Source organism: Mauremys mutica, chromosome 2, assembly GCF_020497125.1.
Source record: "Mauremys mutica isolate MM-2020 ecotype Southern chromosome 2, ASM2049712v1, whole genome shotgun sequence".
In the NCBI taxonomy this organism is placed as follows: domain Eukaryota; kingdom Metazoa; phylum Chordata; order Testudines; family Geoemydidae; genus Mauremys; species Mauremys mutica.
In genome coordinates this window covers 143,166,674-143,189,377 of record NC_059073.1, presented here as the reverse complement: position 1 = coordinate 143,189,377, position 22,704 = coordinate 143,166,674, and the positions used below count along the sequence as shown (strand labels likewise).

The following is a 22,704-nucleotide window of genomic DNA, read 5'->3' as shown; positions in this document are numbered from 1 at the left end:
TTCATATCGTGGCCCAGCTATCATTCACATTAAGTATAGCCATGCTGCATCAGTCCATTGAGCCCAGTATCCTGTCTTCCTACTGTGGCCAGATGCTTCAGGGTCAATGAACAGCACAGGACAATTTCGAGTGATCTTGTCTAGTCCCAGCCTCTGCTGGGTTTAGGGCAGGGGTTCTCAAACTGGGGGTTATGAGGTTATTACATGGGGGGTGGGGGAGAGTCGCAAGCTGTCAGCCTAAACCCTGTGTTGGCTCCAGCATTTATAATGGGGTTAAATATATTAAAAAGTGTTTTAAATTCATAAGGGTGGGGGTTTGCAGTTGGAGGCTTGCTATGTGAAAGAGGTCACCAGTAGAAAAGTTTGAGAACTGCTGGTTTAGGGATATGCTGGAGTTAGGTCCCTGATCATATTGGCTCATTCATCCACTCATTTGCTAGTTACACTCGCACTCATTAACTTACTGGCATGCTCATTCATTAATTAGATTAATTACACTCCCACGCATTACTGAGCTCGAGGCATAGCAGGCTCGCCCCAGCGCGTTAGTCAATTACAAGCGAGCTATCCCGCCAGCAGCTGCCAGGCGGAACTACACCTCCCATCATGCTCAGCCTGCCCACCACGTGACGGACGACCGACCAATGGGGACTGCCGTTACAGCCGAGGCCCGCTGGCCGTTTGTAAGGAGCCATGGCGGAGGCCGCTCGCTGACTCCCCTCGCAGGCGGCCCGGCTGGGACCCGAGGCCCGGGGAGGCCGCCCAGGTAAGGGCGACGCGAGTCCGAAGTCTCGCTCAGGAGGGGCCCGGCTGTGGCCCCCCGGAACAGGAAATGACATAAGGGAGGCCGAAGAGGATCCTGGGAAATAATGAGGGGGGGGGTAATGGGGGGCCCCAGGCCCCTCTCTCCAGGCCCTGGTGTTGGGCGAGGTGATGACATCAGCACGTGTTGTCGATGCTGTCGCAAGCACCCTCCTTACATCACTGCGGCACGTGCACCAATGTGACATCAGCGACGCTGTCGCTGTGACACAACCGGGGTAACCTTGGTGCTACGGCGCATGCGCCCATGTGATGTCATCGATGTCGCTGTGATATATCGGTGTAACCATAGTGTTGTGGCCCATGCGCCTATGTGATGTCATTGATGTTCCTCTGATATATCGGTGTAAACATGGTGCTGCAGCACATGCAGCTGTGTGATGTCATCAGCAGGGCCGGCTTTAGGCCTATTCCACCAATTCCCCCGAATTGGGCCCTGCGCCCAAGAGAGCCCTGCGCCCAGTGAGAATCCCTTCCCTGTCTAGAGGTGCCTTTTTAATTTTTACTCACCCGATGGCGCTCCGGGTCTTCGGCAGCACTTCGACGGTGGGTGCTTTGCTCGCTCTGGGTCTTCGGCGGCAGGTCCTTCAGTGCCGCCGAAAACCTGGAGTAAGTGAAGGACCCGCCGCCGAAGACTCGGAGCACCGCCCGGTGAGTACAAGCCCCACGTGTGTTTTTTTTTTTTTTTTTTTTAGTCATCCCTGCTGCGGCCCCGTCGAAACTGTTCAAATTGGGCCCCGCACTTCCTAAAGCCGGCCCTGGTCATCAGTGCCATGGTGACACAGAAGTGTCACCGTAGTGCTGTGATACTGCTTGTGTGATGTCATCAGTGTCACTATGACACTGGTGTAGCCATGGTGCTGTGACACACGTACCCTTGTGACATTATGCTGTGTCGTCTCTGCAGTCACTGTGCACCGCAATGTAAAGATGCCGCAGTGCATGTGACTGCGTTTGGTAGACCAAGTGATGCCATGAAGTCACTGTGGTATGACATCAGTGTCACATCACAGTGTTTGGCCTCTTGATGCGATGATGTAGAGGTGCATATGACCAGGTTGTGGGTCCTTTATTAAATTCATGGCATCATTGTATTGTGATGTCATATTATTTGGCATAGTGAGGTGATGATGCCTTGAAGACAGAATTTGCATCTTTATGGTAACTTCACAACAGCTCTGTGCATTGTTGCTACATTGAAAACATCAAAACACTTGGAAAATCACAAACCTTTGTATCATGATGTGGTATCACCATGAAATGCCACTATCAGGTCAACCTGTGCTGTAATGTGACATCCTCCAACCATCAGAGGCTGTGACTAACCAAGGGTTTTGGGGGCAGGAGGGTTGGCAAAACTTGCTCATTTTTATTAAAAGTGATGCAGATCCGTGATAGTTTTAGTACGGATAGACAAATCGCCTGTGGTCGCTTTCAGCATTGTGGTGTCTAATCCTAATCTGAGCACCTGCCAAATGATAGGGTTTTAAAAACACCGGGGGCCTTGTCTACATTAGTGTCTTTACTGTTAACACCAGCACTCCGAGTGTTAGCAACAGTCGGGTTTTTTTTGTTTGTTTGTTGTTGCCAGAAATGCCTAGGGTAGCCATTGAGTTACCATGATGTTATGATACAGCATTCTACACAACAGCTTCTTCAATATTTGGTGATGTGATGGTGCAGAGGTTGTTATATAACAATATTTTTGCCTCACGTTCATGTAATCAATTCATAGTGGCAAAGCGAAAGGAACTTTATCCTGAAGAATGCTGGATCAGGATATCGTGTGCTTTGACTCATCTGATCTACCAACCACCCTTTTGTATTAGAGGCTGGATGCAAGCTGCTTCATGATTATGCTAAATAGGGACAGCCCTCGGGCTCCTGGAATATTGACAGTGCAGCAAAATTTGGACTCATTTAATTTAGGAAGAGCTAAAAGCTGTAAATGATTTGGATCAATCTGTTCAGTCTAGCTTGTAAATTATATTTTTATTTTATTCAAGCCATGTGTGACTAAGGAAGGAAAGACACCTAGCAGAGAGGGTCCCATATGAGGAAAGATTAAAGAGGCTAGGACTCTTCAGCTTGGAAAAGAGAAGACTAAGGGGGGACATGATAGAGGTATATAAAATCATGAGTGATGTTGAGAAAGTGGATAAGGAAAAGTTATTTACTTATTCCCATAATACAAGAACTAGGGGTCACCAAATGAAATTAATAGGCAGCAGGTTTAAAACAAATAAAAGGAAGTTCTTCTTCACGCAGCGCACAGTCAACTTGTGGAACTCCTTACCTGAGGAGGTTGTGAAGGCTAGGACTATAACAATGTTTAAAAGGGGACTGGATAAATTCATGGTGGCTAAGTCCATAAATGGCTATTAGCCAGGATGGGTAAGAATGGTGTCCCTAGCCTCTGTTTGTCAGAGGATGGAGATGGATGGCAGGAGAGAGATCACTTGATCATTGCCTGTTAGGTTCACTCCCTCAGGGGCACCTGGCATTGGCCACTGTCGGTAGACAGATACTGGGCTAGATGGACCTTTGGTCTGACCCGGTACGGCCTTTCTTATGTTCTTAGCAAACAACTGCATTCAGACACACTGCTTACACAGTACTGCTATGCTCTTCATCTGCATCTTTTCAATATAAATCAAGGAACAAAGACCAAATAATCCCTCAAAAGAATCTTTGAAACTATATGATATTTTCTCTAGTATTTTCTGAGCTCTTATTATCTCTGTGTATCAGCTACATGCTGTTTGTTTGTTTTTTTAACATGTAAATAACAAAACAGAGAGATTCCTCTGAATCTGTAACATTATAGGATTACTTTACCAGAGCCAAGTTTGTACGTTTGGTAGCTGTTCTTCAAAGTTCCATAACTTCTCATTCAGTCCTTGGTGAATGTGTCATATTGCCAGCCTTATTCCATTAAAATCGTTCCTCACCCCTCATCTCTTTGAATGCCTACAAGTGAGTCGACAATATTACCATACAAATAAAAACAAACATCCAACTTATTTCTTCATCTGGTTGCCAGTGTTGACTCTGTCTTGTTTAGATTGGAAGCTCATTGGCGCAGGAAATGGCTTTATTTTTGTGTCTCATCTTTTGTCATAGAATATCATAGAATCATAGACTATCAGGGTTGGAAGGGACCTCAGGAGGTCATCTAGTCCAACCCCCTGCTCTAAGCAGAACCAATCCCCAACTAAATCATCCATATACACATTTCTGGCACTGAACGGACAAATAATAACACTTATGACAAGGTCCGCATCCTGTGAAATAAATTGACATCATCCTTTGCTCCATCATAAGATAGTTCTCAGCACAAATAGGTGAATAGGTCTCAGTGCATAGAGTTTGTGTAGTTGGCGAGGACTCAGTTCAATTTCCCACCTACAAAACATTGTAAGAAAACTGAAATCTGCCAAAGTTTGTTGGGCTATTGCTAATGGTCTCAGTAAGGACTTGTTCTCTGACCTAGTCATTTTGGCTATATTTAGACTTGGAACAATGAGATTTTTTTTGGTAATTATCAGTAAATGTCGATTTCACTGTACACTGAAGTCAATGCAAAAATATTTTCATTGATGATCAAAATGTACAGATAGGCAAAGTAAGAAAAGAACTATTTGAGAGTTTGACTTAAGGGTATTTACTTTGTGTATTTTGACATGTGACATTGACTATTTGTGTTTAACAGTTATAAAACTTTAACTTTTAATCTCAACGGTTACTGTCATTAAATTATTTTGGTCCTCCCCCCTCCGCCACATAATTTCCTGCAACTGTGACAATTTAAATAGATAAAAATTAAAAAAGCTTACAATGAACCATTGATATTACCAGTCAAAATTATAAATAAAATGTGATTCTGCCTTGCCTAGTTTATTTCATTTTGTATAGTAAAAGCCATTAGATCACATGGTCCTCTCATTTTTTTGCCAAAGTCCTAGCACACATAATTCATTTAAATCCTAGCCTTATACATTCTACTCCTGGATGTCCAGTGTGTTCCAGAGGTCACTTTCTGCTGCATTAATTGTAGATCCAGGTTTCACCCTCCATTCAGCTCTGCTCTGTTGTGATCTCACAGCAACAGCATGACAGTCTGCCACCAACAGATCAAATGGAATTTCTTCATTATGACACCTAAAATGTAGAGGCTAGACACTGGTCAGAATTCCAGGAAGACTTGAAAGCATCAGATCGCACCTTTTCCCATCCCCCTCAGACACAGAGCCCACATGAGACATTCTTAGCTGAAGATGTGAGTACAACTTATGGCCTATGCTGCTTTTCCTCTGAAGGAAGCGTCAGCAGTGTTATTGGTTGACATTGTGGTGGTGTGGGTGGAGGCAGAGATGGATTTATAAGCCTGTTGTATATAATGTTGGCTTTTTTGTCTGCACCTCCCAGCATACTGGGAACTCCAGCTGTAATGACCACATATTTTTTATATATATATATATATATATATATATATATATATATATATATATATATATATATATATATAAAATGAAATGTGGAAAATAGTTGATCACCCCATATCTTCACCTTCAGGGCTCTGCACAACTGTTCCCTCATCTCACTGATTTTTTAAATCTCATTTTCCTGCTCTCATATTCACCTTATCTTTCATGTCATCCCCCTATTCACTCCTACACATGGGACTGACTCACATTCTCTTAATAACCACTAAGGATGTACCCTTACATTTCTAACTGCCTTTCCTCCTCCCAATTCAGTTTGCCATTGACTACTTCCTGCAAGCCACATGCGGAACTCTCATTGTCAGCCCCACACAGACAGGGGAGGCTACCATCATGGCAGGAGGCCAGCTGTCGTACAGAGAACCAGTGCACAGCTCACTCTGCAGCACTGGGGAGTGAGCAGATTTTGGCCAAGAGCAAACTCTTACACTTCGAAAGCTGCTGGGGGATTGTTAATGTCCATGCAGAGGAGAAAGGAGATTTTATATATATTTAAAAGACACATTAAAAAGACCCCTTATAACAAGCTGTATAGAAGTCAGTGTTTCTGCCTTAGAAGAGCTGAGACAACTCTGCCCACATTTGACACCTGAGCCCAGATCATCAAAGATATTTAGATACACCTCTACCCCAGTATAACGTGATCTGATATAACACGAATTCGGAGATAATGCGGTAAAGCAGTGCTCCGGGTGGGCGGGGCTGTGCACTCTGGCAGATCAAAGCAAGTTTGATATAATGCAGTTTCACCTATAACGTGGTAAGATTTTTTGGCGCCTGAGGACAGCGTTATATTGGGGTAGAGGTGTACCTACCTGCATTACAATCCCATTTAGACGCCTATATACTTTTGAGGGGCCCTGGTGCTTAGAGTACTATCCAGATTGCTAGCAAGGGGTCAAGACTCTGATCCTTGCAGCCTTAACTCTGAGTTGTCTTGTGGGGCCTGATTTGCCTCTAACACAGTTTTACACTGGTGTAATTCCATTGACATCAATGGAGTTAAACCTGATTTACACCCGGAGGGGGGAGGCTCTGTGTCTTTAGCAGACCTACTTCTGAGTTAGGGCTGAAAGATGAGATCCCTACGTAGTAAGAATATCATAGCAATGCCATTCTGATCAGAGTTTTAAGTTCAGACCTTGTCTACACACAAAAGTTACACTACTTACATTATACGGGTATAGATAATACAGTACCGCCCTACTCATGTGGATGCATTTATACCAGTATAAAAGTGCTTATACTGGTATAGCTTTTTCCCATATGGGACAGAGGGAACAGGAGTCAGCTATATTGGTATAAGGCACCTTTATGTTGATGTAACATCGGGTATAATTGGTAAAACTTACACATCTCTAATAAAAATAATTATACCAGTATAAAACTGTGTGTAGACCAGGCCTCAAGGTGGGTGGAGTAATAATATGGATATATAGGCTCCTTTGTTTTCAGTTTAAACTGATTTTTACTGAAAAAATCTTGTTTTTTTTCCCGATTTTCACCCTACTTTTGCATCATTCCAATATATAGAAAGTAACTTGCTTTATTAGGAAAATACATATGTCGCATGCATTGCATCATATTATGATAATACATTAGTCTGTGTGTACCGGTATATGCAAAGCATCTTGTGGTAGTAACGCTAGAAGATACACACAATAAACAAACAGGCACCCATGCAAGCCCTGAAGTGCCTGCGCATCTGAATGTACTGATGAATTTCACGCCCACCACGGACACAATTCAAGCTGTTAGCTTGAATTTTTATTTTATTTAATTTTACAGTTTAAAGATCTGACCCACTAAAATGGGAAGAAAATGAAAATTGGTATAAGAATGTGTTTCAGCACACAAGGAAAGTTTAAAAACAAAAACAGGAGGAAAGGATCAAGTGGAGTGTATGCGCTACAAATCATGTGGCTCAATTCTTAAATGTCAGTATTTATTGGCTAATAGTTCTGTGTTTACAACAGCAACTGTTTATTCCAATGAAAAATTTTATTTGAGGATTAGAGCGATATTGTTTTCTTAAACTCAGAGGAGAAATTGTGTTTTGAGTTCTGTTTTAGTTCTGCAGAAAACCACATTAAATTCCATTCATCAACGTATTAATCTACTGCATACTTTTCCCCCCATCCTTCCATCCACCAAAATAAACCCTGATATTTACTCAGAAAAATTATTAATAGTTTTTTCCACCGATTTTCACCTTTTTTTGTTGTAGTAAAAACACCAATAAATTCCCGGGGAAAATTAAATAAAATAAAAAATAAAAATGAAGGGCCCTGTTGAGATAGTAGGTGTCTTTAAACTTCACTTTCTCCTGGACTGAAGAGATTTAAAATAATGTATAGCCTAAACATGATGCCGTGTGTGAGACAGAGAGAGAGCGTTGTCTCCCCGGAGCTTTTTTTGAAAGAGCTCCCACCATCACCTCCAGCTAAAGAAGCACTGGGATCAATCGGCCACCACTATTTTAACCAACGTGACTGAGATTTTCAGAGCTGCCTAAGGGATTTGGACACCCAGTTCTCAAGGAAATGGAGGGGAATAGGGCATCCAGATCCCCGACATGGCTATGGAAACACCACCCCACCTTCAATGCTGCTCTTAGGGTTAGATGACATGGTGAGGAATATGCTGGTGGCTGCCCCGCTTCACACAGTCCAAATCTCTCCGCTTGGAAAGTGGCTATGTATGCATGAGGCTGACTGCATCCATGGGGCCCCTTTGTAGATTTAGTCCTAAATTCTTTTCAGCTCTTTGATTAAGAGAAGCTGTGATGAACAACACAGGTAAGGAAACTCTTTGAAATATATTTTTTAATTCTTGGATTCTGTTCCTAGCTTTGCCACTGACCTGCTGTGTGATTTTGGGAAAAAAATCACTTCCCCTCTCTCTGCCTCTGTTTCTCATATTTTGTCTGCTTTGTTGATCTGCTGAGGGCAGGGGTTGTCTCTCACTATGTCTTTGTACAGCTCCTAGCACACTGGGGTGTTGAGCTCCATTGTGGCCTCTAGGTGCAATTGTAATACAAATAATAATAATAATATGAGCAGCTAGGGAGCGAAGCAGGAGATCCAGTTTGATTGACTTCTTGACTTCCCTGATGTTTCAGGCTCCCTGGAGGATGGACCCAAACTCAGTGAGGACTAAAGTCCCGGCCTTCTTATCAGACTTGGGAAAAGCTACGCTCAGGGGAATAAGGAAATGTCCCCGCTGTGGCACTTACAATGGCACCAGAGGGCTGAGCTGCAAGAACAAAACCTGCGGGACGATTTTTCGCTACGGCGCTCGGAAGCAGCCTGGCGTCGACGCTGTGAAGATCATCACGGGCTCGGATCTGCAAATCTACTCGGTACGGCAGAGAGACCGGGGGCCAGACTACCGGTGCTTTGTGGAGCTGGGGGTTTCAGAGACAACCATCCAGACTGTGGATGGAACCATCATCACGCAGCTCAGCTCCGGACGCTGCTATGTCCCGTCATGTTTGAAGGCAGCCACTCAAGGTGTGGTGGAAAACCAGTGCCAGCACATCAAGCTGGCTGTGAACTGTCAGACCGAGGCCACCCCTTTGACCTTGAAAAGCTCCATCTTAAACTCCATGCAGGCCTCCCCTGAAACTAAGCAAACCATCTGGCAGCTGGCAACAGAGCCCACCGGCCCCCTGGTTCAAAGGATTACCAAGAACATCCTGGTAGTGAAGTGCAAGGCCAGTCAGAAGCACAGCTTGGGGTATCTCCACGCCTCCTTTGCTCAGAAGATGAGCAATAAGAATGTGCCAGAACACAGGTTTCTCTGCTCCTGCCAGACTCTGAAATCCAGCAAGGCCAGCTCTGCCAAGGAAGAGGCCGCCCAGAGATGCATTCACTTCTTCGCCTGCATCTCTGCCTTTGCCAGCGACGAGACCCTGGCGCAGGAGTTCTCGGACTTCCTCAGTTACGATTCCAGCGGTAAGCGGGGCTAGGGCCGGGGTGGGCCTGTAGGGAGGTTTAGAATGACGAAGCGAGTGAAAGAAGATGGCGGGGTAGGTGGGGGAAATGAGAGAGCGCAGGGTTTGGTGAGCAGTATTCCAACTGATGGGGAGTGTCTGCACAGGGATGGATTGCCTGAACGCTACTGTCCATTCCCCCATTTGATGACTGCTAAACCATGCTGGCCGCAAAGCATTTCTGTCTCCGGCTCAGAAAACAAATGTGGCCTGCAGCAGATCAGAACCACAAGGGGCTATCGCCCCCTTCCCAGGCTTGATTACCTACCTCAGGGGTAGGCAACCTATGGCACGTGTGCCGAAGGCAGCACGCGAGCTGATTTTCTGTGGCACTCACACTGCCCAGGTCCTGGCCAGCGGCCCGGGGGGCTCTGCAGTTTAATTTAATTTTAAAAGAAACTTCTTAAACATTTTAAAAACCTTATTAACTTTACATACAACAGTAATTTAGTTCTATATTATAGACTTATAGAAAGAGCCCTTCTGAAAACGTTACAATGTATTACCGGCACGTGAAACCTTACAGTAGAGTGAATAAATGAAGACTCGGCACAGCACTTCTGAAAGGTTGCCGACCCCTGACCTACCTCATCCCCATGTACGTAACTTACTTGAGAAGAGGAAGCAGAAACCTTACATGGATGGTCTGGGTGGGAGTACTGAGTCAGAGGCAGTAGCACAGTGGATCATTGCTGGCTGGCTTCCTTCCTGCTGGGCTGTCTTATGTGGAAGAAAATCAAGAACCCAGGAGTGGGAGGCAGATGAGTGTTTCTCTTGGGGTAGCTAAACTGGGAGGGAGTGTCTCTCCATTCAGGGGTTACGGGTACACAAGTCTAATGGCTTTAAAGGGTTTTTTTGGGTAGGGAGGTGGATTTGGGCCTGTAAGTGGTGTACATTAAGAGATGACTTGTCTAATCAACCCTGCTTAAATATGGCACTATGCTGTTTTGGCCAATGCTTCTAACTATATTGTCACTAGGACATAGTATAAAAGTGGATGTATGTTTGTATTTGTATTTTGGAGGTAATCTACATCAAGTGGCCTTTGGACTAATTAAAAAAACATGTGTGTGGAAGCTGAGTAAACTAATTATTTCCAACATCTAGCTAATCCAGATTGGCTACGTGAACATTAAGGGCTTGATTTTGCTCGCTATTTAGGGACCTAAAGATAGATCATGGGAGTTAGGCACCGAGGTGCTCTTGAAAATTCCAGTTGGCATCTAGCATAAATACCCTTACTAAATGTAGGTTCCTAAATACCTTTCAAAATGTTGGCCCTACGGGACTAATTCTGGTTTATGCCAGTGTAATTAAGATCAGGAACAAAACTATGCATTGGCGCTACACCAGTGTATATTATTATCTGTATTGGGGAGCAGGGGAGAGCCCCTGTCACAGATCAAGGTCGCATTGTGCTAGGTGGTGTGAAATTGGTGTATGATCGGAACCAGGCTCTACCTGGCCAAACTCTATTAACACGCATTAACGCTGCTGCTGACTTGCTGCGTGACCCTAGGTAAGTCACTTAACCCATCAGTGCCTCACTTTCCCCATCTATAAAATAGAACTGATCATACCTAGGAACTTTGGGGGCTTAAGTGATTAGTGAAGTGCTTTGAGATCTTTGGGTGAGAAGTGCTAAAGAAGTGCAAGGTATTATGGTTATTGTTCAGCCATCATCATGTCCATTTTCACCAACATTTTGCCAACATGTACATACTGGGCCTGGTTAATCTCTCATGTAACACCGTTTAACCTGGTGGGGCTACCCCATGAGAGGAATTGGCCTATTGAGTTAATTACCTCTTAAATTACAAAGCAATCCCGTCAGCCGTATTTTGGAAATCAGCTAACCCTGGTGCAAGCAGGTACAGTTCCTTCTGAAGTCAGAGTTGTACCTGTTTGCACTGGGAATGAATGAATCTTGCCTTGAATACAGTAGCTGTTGTGCCAGCCATACAGAGGTGTGTTGTGGTTTGATATTAGTTAGGATCACTAATATGGAAGCAAAAGCCGCTGCACAGAGAAGGAATGGAGACCCAAGCTTACACTGACATCTTATCTAGGGTTACCTAGGGAGGTGATGGAATCTCCTTCCTTGGAGGTTTTTAAGGCCTGGCTTGACAAAGCCCTGGCTGGGATGATTTAGTTGGTGTTGGTCCTGCTTTGAGCAGGAGATTAGACTAGATGATCTCCTGAGGTCCCTTCCAACCCTGATAATCTATGCTTCTATGATTCTTATCCATGTCTGCATTCCTTTTGATTTGCCCCTCCACCGTCACCCCCCGCCACCTCTAATATCCTAGCATTTCCTTAGTAGCAAGTGTTATTGTTAAAATGGCAAAATGCTTTTAGTTATGACTCCTTCCCCTCCATCCCTCACTCTATTTTCACTTTTAACTTGTCAAACAATTCCCTTTTGGGGATGACCAAAGTTGTTTTTTTTTGTTTGTTTGTTTTAATTCTAACAGTCATGTACATGTGGGAAGGAAGCTCTTTTCTCACTTTAAAAGCTGCTACATATTTTTTTCACACCTGTAACTCAAGGTAGCTGGACTCTGGATATGTGGCTTATTGACAGTCCGAGATCCTTACTTGTGTGGTGAGTAAGGATTTGCAGAAACAGGCCCCTTTTTAACATGGAGAGGGAGAAGTGAACATTTGAAAATACAGACTAAGTTTAGATCTGCACTTTCAGGTAAGGAACCTCACACGTGGGTAGCCCCACTGAGTTTAGTTGGATTATGCACGTCTGTCAATTTAAGCATGTACATACATGTTTGCAGGATGGGGGCCAGGATGTTGCATTAACCTCGCGCTTAATTATAATTGCTTAGTTATAAAGATTCAATGGTTGTTTTTTCCAGGTCTCAAAGGGATCAGAGTACCCCAGTTAGTTTGCCATCCTGAATCCACTGTGCAGGCTGGCGAGCCCACTGCTTCCAAGCCAAAAAAGAGGAAAAAAGATGAAGCATCTGGTAAGTTCTTTAATAGGGGTTTCAGTGGGTGTCTGTAGATTGGACCAGGTCATTGCTGATCTGGAGGAACATTTGAATCTTCTAACCGGCCTGTGATTTTTTTAATGGGATTCAATGAAACTAGATGTTTCCTCTGTCTTGTCTCTGAGTGCACTTGGAGTGCTGGTTGTTAGAGGTGGAAAGCACCTTGTCGATTCCATCCCTGTGCAAGGATGGAGCCCCTGGGGGTCTCAGTTGTTAAACTTGACGATCAGACGCTACTATTCTAGCTCTGAGGGTAACAAAGAGTGTGTCGCTAAAGCTTGGAAACTAAAGCTTTTTTAAATTGAACCTAAGGTACACAAGGAAATAGTCCACTCCTGGCTCAAGATACAGCCAACTGCAATCTGAGGAAAAGCGGACTGAAAAAGCCAGCTGTTGCGTCTTCACTAAAAAGGCAAGGTAAGTTTCATTTCTGCGGTCTCTTTCGCTCAGCCATAAGAGAACCAGAAATACAAAAATACCTAGTGTGTGGGGGAAAAAATGCTGCAAACCAAGGGCCAGATCCTTTGCTGTGGTGAATTAGCATAGCTCTATAGAAGTCAATGGAGCCATGCATATTTACACCAGCTGGTGATTTGGCTCAAAGTTGTTATAACCCATGTGAACAGGGCCGGTGCAAGGATGTTTCATGCCCTAGGCGAAACTTCCACCTTGCGCCCTCCCTGAGCCCTGCGGTGGCTCCCTCCCCCCCCCCCCCCGCCCTGAGGCACCCCCCCTGCAGCAGCTCCCCCACCCCCCCCCTCCACCCTGAGGCGCCCCCCCAGCCATGGCAGCTTCCCCCCTACCCCCCCCCGGCCCGGGGAGCCATGTGGCAGCTGCCCGCCCCAGCTCACCCCTGCTCCGCCTCCTCCCCAAGCACGCCGTTGCTGCTTCACTTCTCCCGCCTCCCAGGCTTGCAGCGCCTAAGCCCCCTCCTTACTTGCTGCAGGCGGCCCTCCCCACGCCCCCCTGCCCCAGCTCCCTCCACCTAAATGCTGGCGGTGACCAGGGCGGCCAAAGATCCAGTCACTGCGGTCGCCGCCGAAGAAAATGCTGCCCCTCAAATCCTAGCACCGGTTGCCTAATAGTTGCACCGGCCCTGCATGTGAAAGAAACATTATGGGCCTGATTCTCCTCTCGCCTACGCTAGTGTAACTCCAGTGGAATAACTCCAGGTTTGCAATGGAGTGAGATGAAAATCAGACCCTATATCCCTACGCTTTCTTATTGCAACTGATGGTTCCATACCGCTCTCCTGCATATTGGCAAAACTATACACCTGAATAACAGTGTCTGTATGAAAGATGGTGCTGACTCTCTCGTGTAGCTGCTTGGGTTTGTGCCTTGTCATACCGAGTTTAAAAACAAACAAACGTAGCGGGGATAGTGTTGTGTTTATAGAAAATAAAAAAAATTGTTGAAGATGAAACTGAACCGTTTGGCCAAATGGGAATAGAAAACTGACTTGAGCTTTTATTCTGGCCTTTGTCACTGTCTTTGTGTCGTCTCCCAGCTGCATGTCTGTGTGAGATGATTCTTTGCCAGAATCAGTGAACAGAGGCATTTTACAACCATGCGGTGGCAAATATTTGTGCAAAAAGACAAGCCAGGTTCTGTCTCCTGATCTTCTAAATCTGGGGGCCTGATTCTCCTCTCCTTTACTCTTGAGTTACTGCATCAAAGCCAGAAGAGTTACAGCAATGTATTCTATGTAAGGGAGAGCCAACACTGTCGTTCTGGCTGGGGACTCGCCAAGTGCAAACGGCACTAACTCAAATAACTCCTGGCTTTCTTTGGGTTATTTATACATGGATATTTTAGAACTGTTTATTTACCTCTCATTTTAGGATCGCTTATTTCTCTCTATATTTAGGATTATTTCTGTTTACCGTGATAGAGAGTCAAGGCTCAATCCAATTCCCATGGAAACCTGTGAGACCCTTTCCATTGACATTAATGGCATTTGGATCAGGGTCTTAATAAATAGGAAAAGAAAATATTTATTTTATCATTTTCCTTATTCACCTGAAATTCATGATTGCCAGTGGTTTGTTAGATTTTTCTTAGCACTCTAGCTCTTTCCTAGAAAAAGTAATGAGAGAAAAGACCGAACAAATCAGTTTTCCTTGTCTCTGCTTAAAAGCGGTTACTGCAATCTCTGACTCCCTCTTGTATCTCATCAACTCTCAGCTGAAAATATCTTTGTTCCTTGTCTGTGCAGCTCACTTTTTCTTATTTGGGGGCCTGATCCTGCTTCAGTTCAATGGGATTACGAGCAGTAGTAAAAGGAATTTGCCCATTTTTGACCCAATCGGCCAGTTAGAATTCAGGGCCCTGGGAATGTTCCAGTTGGAAATAGACATTGATGGAGTCTGGTGTTTTCACTGATGCAATCTTGTGTATTCACAAGGGACGAACAACGTCCTGCTCCTGTGAATGCAAGAGGAACCAAGAACAAAAGGAGCAGTTTCTTAGCTTATAGTCCTCAAGCCTCTTGGGCCAACACTAGACCCAAAAACACGCTCTCCAGCTTTTTCGAGGGTCACGCTGTTCATAGAGGCTCCTACTTGGTTATCTTGCTTTTTGCCTCTGCCCTTGTCTGTTCTCAGTTTGTGTGTGTTCTACACACACACACACACACACACGAAAAAATACTCAGCCAAAATAGGAGTCACTGGGCAGGTTCACACACACTTTTGTCATAGGTGTAGGCTTATGATTACAGTTGTGTTTACTGAAGTCTGAGTTTGCACCTATCAATCTCAATGGGGTTTTAATTCAACCATAGCAAGGTTTCTCCCAGCTCGTAACAGGTGCTTACCCTTTACTAAAAGTGCTTTCAACTCTGGATTGGATACAGCAATTTGTTTAATAGCAGACAGTGACACTACGCAGCCATTTAGGACAAGAAGCAACAAGCACTGTAGCCAATTGACATTTCAGGGAGGATTTAGTTGAGCAAAATGTAATGATGTCCCCAATCCTGCAAAGACTTACCCGCTTGCCTAACTTTATGCACTGTGTAGAGTTCCACTGACTTCAATACAATTTCTCACAGCATGTAAAATGAACCACACGCACAAGTCTGTGCCGGTTTGAGTTCCGATTCTCATTTTGGGATGTAGTTGATATGAAAGTTCATACGCCATATGAAAGGCCTGATTTTTCTGTGGAGCGGAGCACTGAGTTGAGCTCAGCATTTTTGAAAGTCAGGTGTCAAGTTGCAGTGGTGTGTGTGTGTGTGTAAGTTACACAAACACTTGGCTGTACATGCCAACTGTCGGGCCCCAATGACTTTTAATAGTAGAGCTGAGTGAATAATGGCTTTTTAGGCTGGGGGCTGCCCCAAAAAATCTGAAAAAGAAATCTGGTTCGATTGGAGCCAAAGTCAGGGGCGGCTCCAGGCCCCAGCACGCCAAGCACGTGCTTGGGGCGGCAAGCTGCGGGGGGCGCTCTGCCAGCGCCGCGACGGGGGCAGGCAGGCTGCCTTCGGCGGCTTGCCTGCGGAGGGTCCGGGAGGTCCGCCGAAGCCGCGGGACCAGCGGACCCTCCGCAGGCAAGCCGCGCCTGCCTGCCGTGCTTGGGGCGGCAAAATGCCTAGAGCCGTCCCTGGCCAAAGTGAATTTTTTCCTCAGATTGACCCAAAATGTCTTGAGTTCTTTGTTTCATTTTGGGCATTTTCCACCTTTTTTTAAAGTTTGTTTTTTAAAGCCGACAACATTTTGATTTTCAATTAGGTCTTGAAAATGAACCTGTTGAAACAGAATGTTTCTGAATTTTCTTCCCCAGCCGAAGCTATTCATCCAGTTCAACCCCAATTCAGAAATAGTTTTGGATCCCGAAAAAAAATAATTTCAGCAAAAAACCAATTAGTCAAAAAACATTCACTCAACTGTAATTATAACCCCCTGAAAATGGGATGCATACTGGATACAATGTCGTCTTCATCACAGCGGAAATGTTGCTGTTCCTTGCTCTCACGTGCTCTGCACCCTGTATTTCTGCTTTGCCTTTCGTGAAGGGTGTCAAGGTCTGGAAACTGTCTGATACCTGTAATGCTGAAGATCCTTTGGTATATATGTAGGCACACAGAGAGCTTCTGGTGTGAATCCAGCATGTATGTGGCCTTTCATTGCTTATTGTTTCCTTTGGGAACCGCATTGGGGAAGTGAAGAATGCCCATCTTCTCTGTTTAAAGAGAGCAATTGGATTTAATGAAGGGTTTCCTTTTCTTTTAGCCTGTAATCAGCTGCTGGATGAGTCACAGGTGACCTTGTCCTTCCAAGAATGGCTGGCCAGCGTCACCGAACGCATCCATCAAACCATGCATTACCAATTTGATGGTGAGTGTTGTCTGGGAGCCACCTCGTGAGAGCCTAGAATCTTGTCTTCTTGCTGCTTCATTCTTACAGCAGCAACAGTAGTTAAGCAGCGTAAGTTGTGATCAGCTTTAAATATCTGCTGGGTCAAAGGGAGAAGAGCATGTGGCTGGGGTGGGGCAAGCGTTTCATTCGATTTGGGTGTTTTCTTCAGTCTTGATTTTCTCTGCAGTGGGTCTCAAACTTTCCAGACGACTGTGCCCCTTTTGGGAGTCTGATTTGTTTTGCATACCACAAGTTCCACCTCACTTTAAAACGACTTGCCTACACAATCAGACACAAAAATACAAAAGTGTGACCGCCACACTAGTACTGAAACATTGCTGACTTTCTCCTTTTTACCATATAACTACAAATCAGCTGGAATATAAATATTGTACTTACATGTCAGTGTGGTACTTGAGCCTGTGTTTCATTTGGGAGCCTTGTCTGAAGCCGGAGCCTTGTGTGGCAGGGCTGAAGCCCGAGCCCTGCTGCCCAGGGCTGAAGCATGTAATGTAGCTTCATGGGGGTCCCTGTGGCACGAGGCCCTGGGCAATTGCCTTGCTTGCCACCCCCTAACACCGGCCCTGCACTTGCGATTCCCCTAAACCCATCCTGTGACACCCCCCTCCTGGGAGTCACAATCCCCCGGACACTGATCTAGATGAGTTGAGTACCCCCTAGAAAACCTCTGTGTACCCCTATTTGAGAACCACGGCTGTAAACATCAAACATGGTCTGAATTGTTGCATGAGGCTTTGTTAGGGTGACCAGATGTCCTGATTTTTGGGTCTTTTTCTTATATAGGCTCCTATTACCCCCACCCCCATCCTGATTTTTCACACTTGCTGTCTGGTCACCCGAGGCTTTGTGCTGGCCTTCTGCACTGGGATGAGTTTTGCCCTTAAGGCTAGATTGTGTCTTTAGGTGCATTAGATGCAGGATGCATTGTTCCGTGGAGACATCTCTGACACACAGCTCCTCCCATTCTCCTCTTGTTCTGGGAGCTATGTCTGGAATAAATAACGCTGCTGCAGTCCTTACAAGGGTGCATTTAGCTGTTCCTCTGACACTTGGCAGCGCTATTGGGGTGGGTGAAGATGGGCTGAAGCTCCATCCAATCCTAGCTCTTCTCTGTCCTCTCCCCACCCATGGGATCACAGGGATATGCTCTGCACTTAACTTGGACCCAAAATCTGGGTATGCTTTATTGACTGTGCAGGGCAGCGAGTGCTCCACTCAGGAAGCACTAGGGACAATCTAACCATTCATGATTTGGAATCTTAAACATTACAATCTTTGGCAATCAAAGATTTTCCAGTACTGAGGAGATTCAAGTGTGGGGAACGCCAACCTTATCGCTGATTTTCTTCCTGAAAAGTCTGGGTGGGGTTAGGTGAAAGATCTGCTTCAGCACAGTTTTTATAAGATAGTCCACTGGCTGAATAACTTCCTCTGGCCAGCAGGAGTTCTAGGTTTTTTAAAACAAAAATCCTTTACTGGCACATCATTTGTAGTCTGTACAGCTCCATTGTTGCCAGTGCACCCTGGGTAGTCAGGGTCTGCTGCAGCAAACGTTAATGAGAACTAGATCACTTCAGTATAGTGCATGCCATTCAGATAGGTCTCAAAGTCCTTTACAAACCTTTGTTGTTCACACTTGGTACATGGGTTCATAAGTGGTGTTAGAAGCATGCTACAGATATGGGAGGAAGGTGCAACGGACGGATATAAAAGCCTGTTGGTAGAAGGTTATTGTAGTTGGTTATAAGCAACTTTTTGGACTCTGCGTTATTGATTAACTGTTTATTACACCTTTGTTAACTCTTCGTAAAGGGAATCTTATTGTAAAGTGGGACCCATTCACTGATCCTTGGTGTAGACTGAAATCAGTGGACTTGCTGATTTACACTAGCTGAAGATCTGCCCTCGCAACTATGAATCATTTAACCTTCTACTGAAAGTGGACGTGGCAGCTTAGTTAACAGCACACAGCAATGCTACACTGCCATTTAGGGCAAGAAGCAAAAAGCTCCATAGCCCATTGAAATTGCAGGAGCAATTTAGTTAGGCAAAATGTAATTGTCCAAGTAGGAATTTGGCCAGTGCCCCCTAATTCCATGCTGGGACACTGGTTTGATACTGACGCAGAGGGTAAGTTCCTTCCTGCAGCACCCAGTGTTAGCTGGGGAGGTCTGCCATCCAGTTACTGCCTGGGCCTGACCCTGCTTAGCTTGTGAGATCTGACAAGACCTTAAAGGGAAAACAAAACTGATCATCTCTTGTGCTAGTGAAACCAAATCCTTGTAGAAGCACTTAAGAATATTTATTCCTATCATGTCCCGTACCACCTGTTTCCAGTCAAACTGCTCCTTTTTTTTACCTCTTGGTTTAATGTGCAGGCAAACCAGAGCCACTGGTGTTCCATATACCGCAGTCTTTCTTCGATGCCCTGCAGCAGAGGATTTCCATAGGAAGCACAAAGAAACGGCTGCCTAATTCCACTACAGGTACAAGATCTTATGATCTCATAAGCACAAAGTTTTGGAAATCTGAACACTGGGAAATCTCTGGTGGTTTCCATGCAGAAATCTGTCTAGTTTAGTGTTTTTAGGCCCTGCATTGGGAGCGTGAGTATAAAAGCTATGGGTGAAGTTGGGTGTACGCTGTTGGCCGGGTTGCAATGCATGGTGCTTCCTTCAGGTTACAAAGAAAATGAAAGGACCACTGGCTATCTCTGGGGATTGGAGGTGGGATATGGAGCCATCGGATATAGAACAGCAGTGGCCCTACATCTGTAATATGGTCTTCCTGTTCACAGCTTTTGTCCGGAAAGATGCCCTGCCCTTGGGTACCTTCTCCAAATACACCTGGCACATTACCAACATCCTGCAGGTCAAGCAAATATTTGACACTCCTGAGGTAAGGCCTGTTTGTTCTCCTGGTTCCTCTCTAAAGACCAAGCGGGGAGCCCAGTTGGTTAGGTCAGCAGGCTGGAGAGGAGACAGGGCAGAGTTAGACACTGCTCCCGCAAACACATGCATTGAGTTCAACGGGGCTACTCACCTGGGTAAAGTCAGATCTACGCAACCAAGTTTTATCCGCATGGCTTTGTCATGTGGCAGTCTGAAACCCCCCTATGTAGACTCAGCTTATACCACCAAGTGTCTTTTTGCTGGTATAGCTTGTGTCATTCAGGGAGGGGAGCTGGCTTAAGTATACCTGGAAAAGAACTGCATCTCCACTAGGGGGCACTGCTGGTTTAGTTATACTGGCAAAGCCTTTGTAGTGCAGACAAGCCCGCAGAGCAGTGGTCCCCAACTTTTTCGTCTGGCCGTGGCGTCGGTGGAGCACCTGCCGAAATGCCGCCAAATTTCTGCGGCATTTCGGCAGCGACGCCTCTCGATGACGTCACTTGTCGGCGGCAAGTGGTGTCATCGAGAGGCGTTGCTGCCGAAATGCCGCAGAAATTTGGGGGCAACGCCTCTCGATGACACCGCTTGTCAGCGGCAAGCAGCGTCATCGAGCGGCGGCGCCGCCAAAATTCCGCTGTAATCTCCATTGCCGGCCAGGACGCGGGCGCATTTAGATGCGGCACCCGCGGGCACTGCATTGGGGACCCCTGCCATAGAGTTTGCTGAACTGGGGCCCTCGATTGCTTCACAACAGTGATTCTGAGCTGGAAAGTCTGCAATCAGCGGAAAGCATCATTTGGCAGAGTCCCTTCGGTGGGAACGTTTGAGCAGGGATCAGGCGAGCATAGTCCAGCCTCAGCTAGAGGGACTAACTCATCACCCCAGCTGGGGTCAGGCAGAAATATCTCCTACAGCTTAGAAGCAAGGGCTTTGATGGTGGAGTGTGGGGGGTTCGCTCTTCTTTCTTCTGGAGCTCTGGGCAGGGACTGTAAGCTCAGATGGGCTTCTTCGCCCCCACTCTCCTCTTTCTGGAGCTGTAGAGGTGGTGGGCAGGCGCGTGTGAAGCTGTACGCCCCCACTCTGCCTTGTTCCTGAGCATCTGCAGGCTAAGGGACAGTGCCAAATACAGCTTGGTGGTGGTTGACGGCCACTAAAGCTCCATGCTGATCATCTGTGCCTGGCTTCTGTTGCAAGATGCCCTTGGAAATCACACGCAGCTTCATCCAGAACCGGGATGGGACCTATGAGCTGTTTAAGTGCCCGAAGGTTGAAGTGGAGAGCATCGCGGAGACGTACGGGCGCCTGGAGAAGCAGCCGATTCTCCGGCCCTTGGAACTCAAAACTTTCCTCAAAGTTGGTAAGTTTATAACAGAGGGAAGAAGAGTAAAATCAACCCAAGCAGCTGTTACCTCCTGACTGGTTCCTACCTCTCTTGTTTTGAGAAAAGAGAGAACTGTCATCCAGTGGTCTGAGTATAGAGGGGGTGGGGGGGAAAACAGACGGGACACCTGGGTTCATTTATGTGTGAGGAGTCCTTAGTTCTGGCCATACTGGGTCAAACCAGTTGTCCATCTAGCCCAGTGGCCGGGGTCAGATGCTTCAGGGAGTGAACAGAATGGGGCAGTTTCCCAGCTCTACCACTGACTCTGTAGGTGAAATTCACATCCTTGCAGAGGGTCGGCACAAGATCTATGCGCCACTTATTTCCACTAGTGTCCAGGCCTCGTGCTGATAAACTTCACCCTGCCTGAATCTGAGCGAGTCGCCTCACCTCTCTGTGTCCCCAGCCCTAGACGGGGCTAGTGATGCTTTGTCCTCCTTTGTAAATGTGTTGGATGAAATCAAGTGCTAAGTACTGTCAGCTCCACCACTCGTTTCATTGTCCTGTTAAAGACCTCTGAGAAAACTCTTTTGTTGCAAAATGGGGATGGTTTTACAGCATGGTAGTACCTAGAGGCCCCACTGTGTTTGGTGCTGTCTAATCAGGTCCTGAGACAGACCCCACCCAAAAATCTTACGGACAAGACAACGGCTGGAAGCAAGGAAGCGTTATTCTAATGAAGGGGCGGGGCATTGAGTCTCAGGTGACATGATTTAATTTTGTGGCGGAAGTGGCCAGGAATTCTGGTTTGAGCCTGTGTTTGTGGGGTTCATTTTTTAAGCAGTCTTCATTATTATGGCACAATTAATGCCACTTGGGCAGCCTGGGTGTGCCCACAGATTGGGTACTTGGACAACTAAGTGACTGGCTATGCCTACAGATACTCAGCCTTAATTTTCAGCCTAGGTTTAACCAGCCCTGTCTGGGAGGTCATTTTATTACCTCCATCTAATACACGGTTAGTGTGATACGGCTGAAATGCTACCTCCTCTTGCTTCTTCTCCCCCAGGCAACACATCACCTGATCAGAAGGAACCGACCCCTTTCACTATTGAGTGGATCCCGGATATTTTACCCCAGTCCAAGATTGGTGAGCTGAGGATTAAGTTTGAATATGGCCATCACAGGAATGGACATACCACTGAATACCAGGAGCAACGCTCTTCACTAGAACAGACCCTGGAGCTGACACCTCTAACCACCATCACCTTTCCTTGACCTAACACCCAGCCCTTCTCCCCGCTAAGTTTGCACAGCCCTGCTCCATGGTCTCTCTGCACTATTAGCATTGAGCTTGTATGGGGTTCCGTACTGAACTGCTCTGTAAAGCTGATGTTTTCTGATTTCTAAATAGCCACCGGACTGACCCTAGAAGAAAGACACCTCACCTGCTCTATAAATAGCATACTTTGATGCTGCTTCACATGTAGTCTTCACTCAAACTGTCCTGTATTGGGAACACACCTCTGCATTCCTAGTCACCAGGACGCATTCAAACTTTTGGGTTGTAGTTCCTTTCCATCACTTCTCCCTGGAAAACAGACTTATCTACAGCTCACAGCTGGGAGAAGACAGTATATTACGAAGGGAGCTAGATCCTTGTATTACTACATGAACCATCATGGTATAGTCTGATTTTATGCCATATGTTAAAATATTTTTTTTAAATAAAGCACACTGGAAAATGGTGCTGCTTTTTTATTTCAACCTCTTTTGGCGGGAGG

The 22,704-nt window shown here is 45.8% G+C and overlaps 1 protein-coding gene across 3 annotated transcripts; it reads left to right on the top strand.

Annotated features, from left to right (window-relative positions):
* Window positions 1–629: 629 nt before the first annotated feature.
* Window positions 630–22,683, top strand: C2H2orf42 (chromosome 2 C2orf42 homolog). Of its 3 annotated transcripts, none has more exons than XM_045007796.1 (9): window positions 630–766; window positions 8,449–9,283; window positions 12,192–12,302; window positions 12,639–12,743; window positions 16,562–16,666; window positions 19,087–19,194; window positions 19,506–19,606; window positions 20,794–20,956; window positions 21,990–22,683. In XM_045007796.1, exons 2-9 carry the CDS (start codon window positions 8,461–8,463, stop codon window positions 22,196–22,198), a joined length of 1,725 nt encoding a protein of 574 aa, XP_044863731.1. In that variant the 5' UTR covers window positions 630–766; window positions 8,449–8,460; the 3' UTR covers window positions 22,199–22,683. The 3 variants fall into 3 exon arrangements, with proteins under 3 accessions (XP_044863731.1, XP_044863730.1, XP_044863729.1); XM_045007795.1 differs by lacking the exon at window positions 630–766 and adding an exon at window positions 4,972–5,101 and having other exon boundaries at window positions 21,990–22,682; XM_045007794.1 differs by lacking the exon at window positions 630–766 and having other exon boundaries at window positions 8,440–9,283; window positions 21,990–22,682.
* The last annotated feature ends 21 nt before the right edge of the window (window positions 22,684–22,704 follow it).

Bases quoted from the DNA above. Each gene is read 5' to 3' on its own strand.
- C2H2orf42 (XM_045007794.1), top strand. From the start codon at position 8,440: ATGTTTCAGGCTCCCTGGAGGATGGACCCAAACTCAGTGAGGACTAAA. The intron at 12,744-16,561 runs GTAAGTTTCATT...CTTTTCTTTTAG, and splicing joins GTCTTCACTAAAAAGGCAAG to CCTGTAATCAGCTGCTGGAT. The intron at 19,195-19,505 runs GTACAAGATCTT...TCCTGTTCACAG, and splicing joins GCTGCCTAATTCCACTACAG to CTTTTGTCCGGAAAGATGCC.